Source organism: Thunnus albacares, chromosome 17 (genome assembly GCF_914725855.1).
Source record: "Thunnus albacares chromosome 17, fThuAlb1.1, whole genome shotgun sequence".
In the NCBI taxonomy this organism is placed as follows: Eukaryota; Metazoa; Chordata; class Actinopteri; order Scombriformes; family Scombridae; genus Thunnus; species Thunnus albacares.
In genome coordinates, this window is record NC_058122.1 from 7,280,693 (window position 1) to 7,294,636 (window position 13,944).

At 39.0% G+C, this 13,944-nt stretch overlaps 1 protein-coding gene across 1 annotated transcript in view; it reads left to right on the plus strand.

Moving 5' to 3' along the window:
* Positions 1-13,944, plus strand: part of usp43b (ubiquitin specific peptidase 43b) — a 69,061-nt gene that overhangs the window by 33,788 nt on the left and 21,329 nt on the right. The window contains exons 5-7 of the mRNA XM_044331596.1: positions 3,475-3,610; positions 4,294-4,438; positions 11,360-11,522. Of these exons, the coding sequence (XP_044187531.1) occupies positions 3,475-3,610; positions 4,294-4,438; positions 11,360-11,522 (444 nt within the window). The remainder of the gene's footprint in view (positions 1-3,474; positions 3,611-4,293; positions 4,439-11,359; positions 11,523-13,944) is intronic.

Here is a 13,944-nt window from a genome sequence, read left to right on the forward strand (position 1 = left end):
AACTAAATCTGATATTTGGTCTCCTGTAACGTGCCTCTTCTCCCATCCTGTCCAGGGGAGACGGGCTGTTAGAAGCTGACCACTGTAGGTTCCCCTACACGCTTGGAAGGGGAGGGTGATGGGAGAGGTTGGTTGCAATCTGCAACTTTACCGCTAGATGCCACTAAATCCTACACACTGCTCCTTTAATTGTTTGACATCTCCATCGGTTTTCAGCTTTTTCAACTTCTTTTATGTAGTATGGTGCAAACTGAGTTTGACTTCTCAGGGTGGATATAAATAGAGTTGACTGACTCTAAACCAAAAAAACTTGTCCCTAACCCAAATATTAAAGGGGACCTATTATGCTTTTCCTTATTTTCAGTTATACATATATATATATATAGTTACAATGTCAGATGTTCATGTCAAAAGTGGCTGACATGTCAAATAATGAGGTAAATGTATGTAGAAGTAATTCCTGTGAGCAAAAAGTACCAGCTTCAGAATGCTGTGAACACTCAGTTTCCAACAGTTTTTTCTACTCTCAGCCCAAGCCGATATTGGCTCGTGATGGATTTCTTTATATGGTCATCTGCTCCACGCACAGCGCGTGAGTTCACTGCTCCACTCCACTAACATTACGGTGTTTTTCCATGTTTTGGGAGTAATAACACCAAGCCATGACTCCATTACACAGCAGGGAAAAGTAAAATAAGTAATTTACCTGTTGGAGCTGTGCTGGTTGTCTGCAGCTCTTCATCAAACATCATCATCACTGTGGCTGTTCTGCTTGTTCTATACCTCCCTGCGTTATTTCTAACTGATCCACTGAACAGGATTCTAAATATGTCCATATCTTGTTGTGTCACAATAAAAGTGTCCCATTATTTAGTCATTTAAAAGCTTTTAATTTGAAGCAGTGAAGCAGGAAATGTTGGTTTGCATCAGCAGTAACTTAACATGACTCTCATACAGCTGCCCCTCAGCAGCTTCCGGAAAGCTGGCCAATCAGAACAGAGTGGGCTCATCAGAAGGGGGGCCTTAAAGAGACATGAGCTAAGCTTACCTGTTAAGAGACGGAAGCTGAACTGAGGGGCTGCATTAAGGGTCAGTATAAGACAAATAAGAAGTATTTTGTACTGTGAATCATACAGCGCTACTTTAGTGGAGTCCAAAAGTATAAATTTAGAGCTGGAAATGAGCATAATCAGTCCTGTTTAACCATCTATCAGTCCGTTTTTAAATCAATTCTCCTGTTTAGGTTCACTGTGAATGCAGCAGCTTTTCCCAATTTTCATTGGGCAAGAGGAGGAGTACACCCTGGAGAGGTCAATCTAACCTTAAAGAAAATTTTACATTTTGGGTAATACACTTCTTTGCTTTTGGGCAGAGCATTGGATGAGAAGACTCATACACCTGAGAGTGGTATTAATCTTCTCATCTCACTCTTGGCAAGAAAGTGAATAAGTGTAAATCCCAAAATGTCTGTTGACTACTTCTTACTTATTTCTTACTATTTCTTTCTTATTTCATCTATAATATAAATCTAAATATTAACATTTGATTGGCAGAGCTTTTAATCTAAAATGTAGCTTTTACACAGCACAGCCCCCGTACAGTATGTAAGGCTCATCTCTTTATCATGATTGACACACAGAGGTGTGTTGATCACTCTTTGCCAGGTTTCATTCTCGCCACTTATTTCCTTCCTTTCAGCTTTTAGTCTTTGAAATAGTTCACACAAGTTCAGCCAACATCCCTTCTAATTTGGGAAATTGTTTTTAAAAGCTTCGTTCTGACAGTGTGCCAAGTTGAGATTATTTAGTCACCGTCCTTTCTTTTTACTGTGTGGCAGATAAGGTGAGAGAAAACACTTCTGAAAACACTTCTGAAGGGATACACAGAGGAGAAAACAGATGGATTGTCTTTAAAGCATTTTTAAATATATTTTTCTGTGTGAAGAGATCAGCTCACTCACAGCTAGATCATGTCTGTAAGCCATAAACACATACTGTTTGTTACCAAACCAACATTTGCTATGCCCAGCAATCCAAACATTGGGCTCTGTCTCTTGGCAATCATGTGCTCTTTACATGTTGGATGATTTTATTTACACTACATGGCTGCAAAGCTTGCTCTGGGAATGTGACAGAGACCTTTTGTACATGAATATTCTATCTCAGTGGCTGAAAACTGAAATCATCGTCTCAAATTAATGCTGAAATTAAAGCTTTGGGTGCAATTCCCTCCCCACTACAGAGCGGTTACCATGATTTGTTTTGTCCTTATTAGTGTGAAAAATGTAATTAGCATAAATTGGAGCTCCTCCTTGAACCGTGGCTTGATTAGTGCTGCCAATTTACTGTATACTTCTTCTACTGTGCTCTTTTGAAGTTTCCTGTTTCCCACCCAAATCAGTGGAACAAGAGTAAATCTTTCGGTTCAGTAGGTTTTGTTGTTTGTTTTGTTTTGTTTCAGATATACAGACTTAACAATACTTCTTGTGCCTAACAAGAACCAATGGAATTATGCAGATAACTCCTATTCTTAAATTTTTAAAATGGTTTCCAGTTAGTTATAGAACAAACTTCAAAGTACTGCAGATGTTTTGTATCCAAACTCCTTGGCTGTAGAGTAGAGGTTATCCTTGTGCAGTCATCTCTCATCCCCTGCTATCACTCTGCATCTTCATCACTCAGAGCCTCCACTGTGCGATGATCAAGAACACGCCAGACTTTTTCATTCTCGAACATCTTTCTAGGATAAATGTTTCTGTATGAGCTGTGATTTTGTTTTTATTTTGATCCCTTATCTAAAGAAATATTCTGCTTCTTTATTTTTCTGTTGTACCTATTCTTTTTCCATTCCTTTCAGTTAAAATGTTGATATTAGTATACATTTGAGTTTTCATATTTTTAAATGTTAGCTATACTATGACATGTTCTTGCACTTTGTTTTGCTGTTGTTACACTTTAATTTCCCTGAAAGGGATCAATAGAGTTGATCTCAGATTAAATGAATTAGTTGTACTATATTGAGGTGCAAATAAATAACAAAAAAACATTTGTCATCACCCCTCCATTCCTCCATACAGCCTCTCTTGGCCATGTCTTTCTATGCCACTAGCTACAGTCTCTAGGCCACAGACTCCCACAGGTACCAGGCTGGGCTCTTCTGTATCTCCTCAGTGTACTGGTATTCAAAGAAGCCATTATGTCCCAGCACCCTGCTCATGTCAGCACAGCCTCTGGAGAGGTCAGAGCCAAACGCTCCTCGTTTTTAAAAATGCAGTAGAGATTCCATTATTTTGCACACATAAAACTAAGTCCTAATGATCTATTATTAATGTTAAAATGTATTGATTTATTCATGAAAGTCTTCTTTTGTCCCTTCCTGGCCATAGAGGAGGCTGCAGTAGAAATGGCACAGAAGGCAAAATAGAGGCTGGGCTGTTTCCCACCGTCCCTGATTGTGTGTCTTTATCTCTGGCAGGCCGCTGTGTGTGACTCTGGTGTTCAGCACCAAAGGACAGAGGTTTCTGCGAGTCGGGCTGGCTGTGCCTCTGTTTGGTTCCATGGCCTGTCTGAGGAGGATGGTGGCTGACGAGGGGAAAATTTCCCCAGACCAGGTAACAAAAGCAGTGATAAACACAGTTGTGCTTCCACTCCCTTGTGTTATTCTTCTTATATGTTCCTATTTTAAACCATAAACTACTGTGACAGAGCAGCACAGCTCACCTTGGCTGGCACATGAGTGTGATTATAATGCAGATCTTATTCCACCGCAGCTCAACAGGGAAACACTGTCCAAGGAAATACAAAGGGGGAATGTGATGCTAAAAAGACTGCAAATATGTGGCAGATATCCACTTGATAAGACTAACTCAGACTGCTGAAGCCTCATATAAGCTTTAGATCACCTTTTTGCACAAAATAACTGTGTGGACACACTGGATTTTGGCCCCCATCACTTACATTAAAAGCATATTTGAAGCAGATCTTTTAATAACCAGTATGATGATGATTACAGCAAGGAAAACCTCTTTCACTGTTCATATGGACACCTGACTGTTGTTTTAAGACAGCCTTGGAAAATTTTGAACCTGTCTTTTAAGTAGGATGGATTTTTGAGTGTAATGGGAATGGGAATTAAGGGGAATAATAGTGCAAAGGTTGGTGTACTATCAAGTGGGTTCAAAGTTCACTTGTGCTGTATTATGACATATTCTGTATAACGGCACTGCAGTAAGGAAACTTAACGTGTATGTGTGTGTGTGTCTGTGTGTGTGTGTGTATCTCTGTTCGTCTCCAGGTGATCCTGACAGAGGTTTACTCCACAGGGTTCCAGCGCTCCTTCTTTGATGAAGAGGATCTAACCAGCATAGCTGAGAATGATGTCATCTACGCCTTCCAGGCTCCGCCCCTCTACATCAGAGGGGGCTCTGCACGGATCTCAGGTATAACATGTTATTTTTAGTCACAACATAACACACATCGACTAGTCTGTGGTACCACACTGATAGTTTTCCCGACTTTAATGTCGGTGTACACACTGATCTGTAAGCAAACAAAGTAATTTTATTTTATTAATTTACTTTGCTTAATGAAACCCACAGGGAATGCACCTTACTGCAGGGGGCCCTAGGGGAACACATTAAGAAGTATATAACTTCACATCGAGCTCTGTGAATTACGTACCCCCTGCACAGATTTCTCTTGTGCTATCAGATTTATGTCTTCAAAAAAACTGTGCTCAGAAGTATTTCAGTGTGTAGTATCCCCTTGTCTTTTGTTTTATGCTGTAAACAAATAGGTGCAGCTCTGTTGTGCTCTCTCACAGGGCTGTAAATGTAGGGTGGTCACAGTACTGCTGTTCTACCTTAAGAATGTGACTTTTAGTGTCTTAATTTATGTTGGTGAATAACTGCACAGAGCAGTGATGCCTTAAAAAAGCCCCCCCCCCCCGAGAGTCTGGCAGGTCTGAAGCTGGCACAGAGTAAATCTGCTGGGTTCTAACTGGCTCGGCCTGCTGGGGTTGATGGAGTCTCTACATTACCACTCAACACATCCACTCTCACAATTTGCTCTGTGAGAATGGATGTAAGACTACCATCATCATTTAAGGGACATTAACATATACTAATATCAACAAGATATCACTCATACACTGTAACTAATGTTTTAAATTAATATGCACTTGATAGAGTGAAATATATGCACAGCTCATCTGCTAAAACATTTAGTACCTTTCCTCCCACCTCCATTACTTTTTTGTCTTTATGTAACTTTTTTAAGGCAAAAACTGAGCAAACCAAGTATGACAGGACACTAAAAAGGAAACATAAGCTTGTTTTTTTTTGTTACATAATTGAAAATAAAAATTTACTTACCCAATAGATAAATATCCCACCAGTATTTCTTAAATTAAATTATATATTAGGTTACTTTATTTATTTTTATTTTACTCAGATAAAGCAAGTACAAACCACACCTCATGAATATTTTCTGCCTTACTCTGTGTGATTAATCAAAGTTGTAAAATCAAAATAGCATAAAGAGTGCCATTAAAAATATTGTATTCACATATAAAATGCATGTTTATTGCATTTTTTTCTGTGAAGTCACAACAATGATCTGTAATACTTTTAGACTGTCTGGCGCCATTAAGTTGTGATCTTTATGCCCCTCCTGCAATTAAACCTAAAAGGTCTGATCCCTGAGAGACCTTTCATCAATTATCCATAAATGCTTAAATGAAAACAAAAAAACTCAGTCTTGCATTTGAGATGGAATAACAAACTCTCACCAGGAGTCTCATTAAAGCTAAGCTTAGTAATCTAAGCATTTTATGTGCAGTGGAAGGAAAGCTTCAGTGCGGATTATCTCTTTAGTCCAAAACCAATACATCTTGTGGGCAATTGAAGCGAAAAATCTGAGGGTAACCCTGTTTTATTATGCTTCATAATGCACATTTGTGGCCAGTTCCTTTAATACTCGTAATACGCATGATTGATTGAATTTACTGCCGTCCTCTCAGTGAATTTCAAGGTAATAGTTACTCACGGCCCTAACTTAGATTTAAAACCTCCTGATGTGAGCGGCTGTCAGAGACAGCATGAGGCGCTCAGTAAAAAGCTGTTCAGTGTCTGCTATGAATAAAAAAATTACATACCCTTGGATCAAGCCAAAGGCAAACCAATAGTGACGTGACCTTCCCACTCCTGACTCCCAACCCTGTAGGGCTTAAAATTAATCTCTTACATCATCTTCTCACCACTGTATATATCACCTCTCCTCTATGCACTAAAGTCATAATTTCATGCCTTTCCTAGCACTGCTGTCTCATAAGATCATGTTGGGTCACAGGAATTATTGACCAGACATTATGGCTCTGACCCCTTTTTGTTATTGGTTACTGGAATTTGTTTTTGTTATCATTTTTATTCGCTAAACCCCATCCCTGTTAGTTACTGTTGCTATGCTTTCTGTTGTTGCACAGCAGATAATGCAGTTTACAATGATAACAGTGGAAGGAATACCACTCAAAATGTTTTATTTTTGAAACAATTGGTCCTTTTAATGCAGGTTTCTCATTTCAAGCCAACAATTGATTTTGCCTGAAATGACAACTGCTGGTGGCAGATTTTATCAGCTCTAGATAGCTTGCTAATTACGCTCACTTTAGCTTCATGAGTTTGTGAAAAATGCAGAATCTTAATTATGTAAAAGGAGTTTTACATATGCACTTGATTTCTCAGGCAAACAGTTAGCATCCTCACCAGTTGATGATCCATGCAAAAGATATGGAAATAAAGACACAGCATTGTTCTTGTATTGCAGTACAGAGCTAGTTAGACCTTGTATTATATGGTAATTTAGGAAAAATATAGGATCAGACAGTTATTTTATTCTAACATAACCCTGTCTGGCCACTTAGCTTTTTTGTTCATATTTTCAAATTGTATGTGTCACTTTTAATATTACAAGAGTAAAGGCTTTTAGGATGAGGACAAACTGATGCATTTGGCAAACTTAAAGCTATCTCAGTTAGTTTGGCTTGGGTTCCTGGATTGTAAACTTCCCCAAATCCAATAAAGAGCAGGACAGAACTGCTATCATTAGCTCAAACTCTGATAGCATCCAGGACCAGCTTCCACACAGTGGGGAAATACTACATGGTAGCCATGAATGGGGCTTTTTTAACACAACAAATGAATGTGAATGCATAATGCTGGTGTGTGTGAAGAGATACAAAGCTTGGCATGCCTAGTTGGGGTACCTAAAGCTATGATTGGACTATTGCTGTTTGGCAGAGTGGTTTAGCTAACAGTCTTCCTAAGTTTCTTCTGTTTTCGCATGCTTCGGTCTCTAGAAAAGAAAATGCACAAGTTAAATGCCAAAACTATAATGTCTCTTTGTGCAAGACCAGGTCCAAAACAAGTATATGCAGCTGTTGTCCTTATATATATTATATAAGGACAACAGCAGCATACAAGTGTGTGTATTGACAGACATTTGCCAGATGATGAAGGCATCCAAACTAGTGCTGACAGATTTTGTGGCTTGTAAGACATGTTCTTAACTATCTAGAAAAGGACCTGTAAGTGGTAAGTTCCCTGATGTGGACTGGTACAGCATTCCATTCATGTGCTGCTTTAAAAGGCAGATTGACTGAGAGCACATTGTCTTAGTGGGATAATGCAGTTTCCTCTTGTGACTCCTCTTGTAACCTGATTTGTATTTACTGGTTGCCTAACAAAGCAACAGAGTGGAAGAGAAGCCATGCAATTAACAATTTTATAGATGAGACATGTATTTGCATGTTCGATTAGGTTTTCCCAGCTCAGAGGGTTATGGTTTTTCCAGTATGTTGCTGTGGTGAAAACTATTAGGCTTCTTATCAAAGGTTTTCATGGGTTGTTTATATAATGATTCTAGTGGTCTCAAGGTTGAACTACTTGCCTGTGACCAGCTTGTTAAACAGTAGGTTAGGTGCGATATGATCACAGCATTCCTGTACATTCTAGCAGCCTCATTGCAGCCGCAATTCCTTATGAATCTGAAATTTGTTAGATTGTACTTGACCCTGTTGCAAACCTTCTTAGCCTGAGTTTTGAAGGAGAGATCTGAGTCTATCACGATCCCCAAGATATTTGAATCCTTATTTGAATATTTGAAACTACTAGCCCTTCAGTCATGATGGAACTTCAGAGACATTTTAAACACTCCTTTGACACATTTTTGATAAATGGAGGACAGTGCAGACATGATTAAGTGCTTTACATTAAAAATGAATAATGTATAAAATCCCTAAGCTTTGCTCACAAGTTTCAACTGAGAGAGAAGTCTTCTCTGTTTGGGATTTGATGGTGCACTGACAGAAATTAATAAGCACAATATCACTGTTGGGAGCAGCAGTGCCAAGACAAGACATGAATATGGGATCACCTGCCAAAGAATATAACAGATAATTGGCTTTCACATTGAAGTATCCATTTCACATTCTTTTATCTCTGGTACAAACAGAAAACTGATATGTCTTCCTCTGCATTTATCAGCCAGTTTTCAGTAAAAAGAGATCATGCTTCATACTGTAGTTTGGGTTTTGCTAATCATTTAATGGACTGCTGAACAATTTTACAAGTGAAGAAACACTTCACTGCCTGTGTTTGTGTGCCTCAGTTACAGTTTAAAGGGGACCTATTATGCTTTTCCTCATTTTCAGTCATATGTATGAGGTTATAACATATCTTGTTATTTTGACCAGGTTTTAGCGCTGGCAACAAAGCTCCGCTTATTTAGTGAGGAACATGTTTCACTCCCTGTAAATTCTTTACAATAAAAGTCTCACATTATTTAGTCATTTAAAAGCTTTTAATATGAAACAGTAAAGCAGGAAATGTGGGGTTTGCATCAGCAGTAACTTAACACGACTCAAGAGACAGGAGCTACAACAGCCTGTTTCAGACAGAGGGTGAACTGAGGGGCTGCATAAAGAGCTAGTATAAGATAAATAAAGAGTTTATGATTATGCAAAGCTATTCTAGTGGAGTCCCAGAGTAAAATTATAGAGCTGGAAATGAGCATAATAAGTCCCCTTTAAATCTCAGCTAAGGAAACTCATGAAGACATTCTCATTCATTTTTTAACAAATGATTTTAATCAAATCAAATATCTCATATTAGAATATTATCAATAGAATTTATCTTCATCGGCCTGCCACCTGTTGCCAATTACAGTGTACATGAAGCATTTGTCACAAGCAAAATAAATTCACCCAACCCACAGCTTCATTGCTCTGTGCACTAGAACTAGCACACACCAAATAAGATCTAACCTAATATTGCACAGTTAGTGAGACTAGTGATAGATATTTTGGAGCATAGATTCATAACATATTATACTTTTTATATAAGCAAAGTGCTTATTAAGTCACATAATCTCACTCATCTTTCCATTCAACAAATGAGCATCATGTATGAAATTCTCAGTCAATTAATTGTTTTTTTTAAGATGTAGATGTGTGCAGCTAACAGCCTTTTTTTCAAAAACCTTGAATATGCCTGAGCAGACAACTAACGGGATTGGGGGGTTGTAGCTGTGGGTTCAGGAGATTGCTGTAGGGGCAGAGGTGTTTAATTATGGGCTTTCACATAGTCTGGCTATGTTTTGCCTGGCTCATCCTGTGTGGCTGTTCAACAATGAAAGAAGCCTGAGAGTGCCGAGGAATGATGAATCCACAAGCCTCCTGTGGTTTCTTGGAATTAGTTAGAGGCTTTTTGATCATAAGAGATTAGGATCAACAGGTATGTGAGCTAAACAAAGTTAACTTCTGGTGTGGTGTGTGTTTATGTTTAAATATGAGTGTGGATTTTATGTGTTGTACTTTAAGTGCTTTTTTCAGTATGGGAATTGTTCCATGGTGTTAAAACACATACGCGCAACTGAAGACGCACAAGCACACACGCCTCATACCTCCAACATTATTCACCCTGTAAATAAGGTTTCAAAAAACAGGAGAGCAGTGAAAGGAGCCTTGAAAAAATGTCCAGAAATGGTGCAGTTTTTGACAGTGTGCCATAAAAAAAATTGATTTATTGAGCGATGAGAGGTAGGTCTCCCCCCAAGCATCCTTGTATAAATCTCAGCGGGACAGGCCAGGAGGTGACCTCGGCATTTTACTGCTGTTTCATGAACATGTTTCACTAGGTATTTAAAAGGAGATTTTTCCTTGTAGATCATTCCCAGAGCTGTCAGAGGTCACTGCTCATGTAAATTGCGCCACATGATTTAAGGAAGTTTTATTACTAGCTTGATTAGTCCGACATTAACAAATGAAAAGCTGTGCATACTTATCGTTACTGTCATTCTCAGGGTCAAAACACTGCAATCAGAGGTTTAATGTTAAAGCTTTGATGGTTTATATGTAGAGTTTGATTAGTTTTAAATAGGTCTCGCTCTTCATGCAGTGCAAAGCTTAACATCCTCACACCCCAATTATTTTGTAAGAGGAGGGATGTGCGACCGCAGCAGCTTGCTACTTCGCATGGATCTCAGTTACAGGATGCTCAGCCATGGCATTTTCCATTGGCAGCTGTGATGGATCATGGTTCAGGTGCAAACAATAGCGTGAATGAAACGTTGTGGTTTGGGGACGGCACAGCCAATCAATACCCTCTCGTCTGCGTCTGTGAGTCTAATTTACCATGTGATTTATCACCGTGAACTTCTGAGGCGCTGACCTGCGTGCTTAGCCCAGAGATTGTCAGCCGAGTGACGAGAACGCAGCTCTGCTGACGTCATGATTCACTGGAATCTTATAATCTCAGCTTTTCGCTCAGTCAGTCACACTCCTCTGTGTTGTTAGAGACACAAGGGGAACGGGAGAGAAGTGGGACTGCTTGGCACCCCACCAGGACAGGATGTGGAGCAGAAGATGCATCAGATAATACCTCCTGCTGAGGGTGCAGGCAGCCATTGGTCCATCTGTTCTCCCCTCTGATTCACTGTTCCCCAAATAGAAAGCTGCTGTCTCGCCACTTTATATATCTCAATTCTCCTTCTCACTCCCTGTTAGAGGTGTTAAGTTCAATGATCACATTTTCAGTACATGAGATCAGTCATCTTCCTTTCAAGGAGAAAATGTGAAATATCATGTATTTCATCACCACAGCCTCAGTATCAATGTGAAAGCATGGTGCTGTGAAGAATGTGATCAGCATCAGCAGGATTTATCAAGAAATTGTGACTGTATCTGTAGAAAATAAAAAAAAAAAAAACATCCTCTAGCTCATCGTTCTCTTAGAGCCTCTTTCCTCTTTCCTCTTTGCCCCACACTCTCTTTCTCACTTTCTCCTGTGTTATTCCTTCTCTGCCAGGGTACCATCACAGCCTGCCATCCTCTCCATACTCCACTGGTCCTGAGGGTCAAAGGTTACCTGCATCTGGGACGCTGTCGTCAGAGTTCCTCAACCAGGGCGTCCCTGTAAAGATTCTGCTGTTGGTGTGCAACGCTGCAGGAGCAGGCCAACAGACTGTTAGGTAATTACATAAATTGACCACTTGCAAAACCCATCCCCCAGCAGTGATTGTCCAATCATGGCTTAGCAACCATAACTAATGTAGCAACCATAACTCATGTTTCTTCACATTCTGAGATGGTGTGCATGGCTCACTAATAAGAATAATACTCAGCAGTTCAAGAGTTTGGAACCAAAAACACAAGATCAAAATTGTAAAGAATGATTAAACTGTGTTTATTTGCTCTAACGTAGGCTGCAAATGTTAGCATGCAGTTCTAACTTGCTTACTATCTATAGTAGTAATGTAGCATTAATTCCAAATCTAAGAGCCATGTCATTAGCTAACTACATTATTTTGTGTGGTTTCTCTTGTAAAAGTGAAGCAACTGTTTGAAAATATTAATATAAAAATATTGTTAAACCCAGGGTGTGATTTGTGAAAAAAATCAGAGGGGTAGGGCGTGTTTTTGATACGTTTTTATTCATGAAAATAAATCAGAGTCACAGTGGACCTATAGATTATGAAGCAGCTGTTACAGTAACATTTATAAAATAATTATGAAACAATTATGATACTTGAACTTCACCACTGCATTTGCAAGAATATTTTAATTAATTAATTTATTTATTTATCCATTTTTTTTTTTTATTAGCATGATATTTTCACTTTCAGCAATGCGATGTCAAGTTCATGCCTTGTGCTTTCCTCATCTGGACACATAGGAGATATAATTATATACAACAAAACAAAGGTTAAATGCTAATTTAACATGCCAGAATTAAACCTCCAACGCTTCTTTCAGTACTGTGGATAACGCTACTTGGCCAGACGTGCCAATACACATAATGTCATTCTTGCAAGTCACTGTTTAATTCAGCTCTCTGATTTTATTGTTGTTTGCACTAACAACTGTTCTCATGTTGCAGCGCTTTACTAAGATTAGCCTATTTTTATTTTTGATATTTTATATGGTCTACGAGTGAAGCAGCATAAATCACTGTGAGGGGGATATATTTTTGTTCCCACCGGGGATAAAACTCAGCAGAGGCAGGGATATATAGACCAGTGGGGGGGAAATCCCCAGCAAATCACACTCTGATTAAACCACTGTGTTGCTTGTCCAAGTATGTTACACTATAATAAGATTTCAAACCATCTAAGGGTTGTATTAACAACATTAGCCTCGGTCTTTTAGAAAGATATCATATATGTAGCCATCAAGCGCATATGAAGGACACTTTACACAGTTCTCATTTTATAACCTTTCAGCTTGAGACAGAGTTTTCAACCAACCGACAGAGTTTTAGTGTTAGCATTAGCTTATATTAGCCAGTTACAGCTGAGCAAATCATTAAAGCGACAGTCATCATTTTAGCTAAAAAAGTATTGAGCTAAAAATGAGAAAACTGACGCTTTTTTCCGCAGATATGAGTAGTTCAGTGCGCTTTTTACATCTAGCCTCGCTCTGGTGGTGAAGGACGCCAAGGTCATGTTGGCTCCCTGGAACAGAAAGGACTCACATCTATCTCAGTGAGATGAGTTTCAAATCAGACGACTGAGGAATCTGACATCTGGCACGATATAGAGATCCATCAGACACCAGAGAGATCAATATAGGTGCCAACACGACTGTGAGCAAGTCCAATCCCATCCATGAGGGTCGGTGTCTCAGTTTCTCCTTCAAACGCCTCAGCGTCGTTGATCAAACCACCCACCTATCTCGCTCTCATCAGATGACAGCTGGAGGACTCATCTGTGCCAAGAAAATGACATTGGAGTCACATACTTGCTTCTCGCTCTGGTTCTCTGCAGAATAGTATCATAGGTACATTTCTGAAAATCAGCAAAGTGTGAAAGCTCTTGGTTTTCATTGGCTGGTTGGTTTAAACTCCGAAACCAACAGAACACAGAAGATGAGAATGAATAAAGTTTCACATTTTATGTAAATGTTCATTGTTTTTGCATCACTTCTCTTGCAAGTGAAGAATTTCATGACATTTCACTTCTGATACATCTCAGTGCTGATTCTCACGTCTCTGGTGGCAGATATAAAATTAATATTAATTATTCGTATTACATAAGTATATAATAGATGATCACTGCATGATTCCATTAAAAAAGTCTCTTTTTTACAGGGATGATTAATTGCATGATGTCATTCTGTAAAAGAGTATAAATTAAGACTTCTCTAATATTGTGACAATCTTTAACAGGAATGGCTCACACTAGGTTTCATTTATAAGATATTCACTGCATTCTGTGTGAACGTTTAGGCTGGTAGAGTTAAAACATTCTCTATGGGAATGAGGAGAGAGTTGTTAACACAAGCTTAAAGACCTTTGAATTATACTAAATCCAATCCAAACCAAGCTAGTTAACCTACCGCAAAAGAAGGGATTTCTTTTGTCTCTGAGCAGCATCCAGTGGAAATGATTGTAAT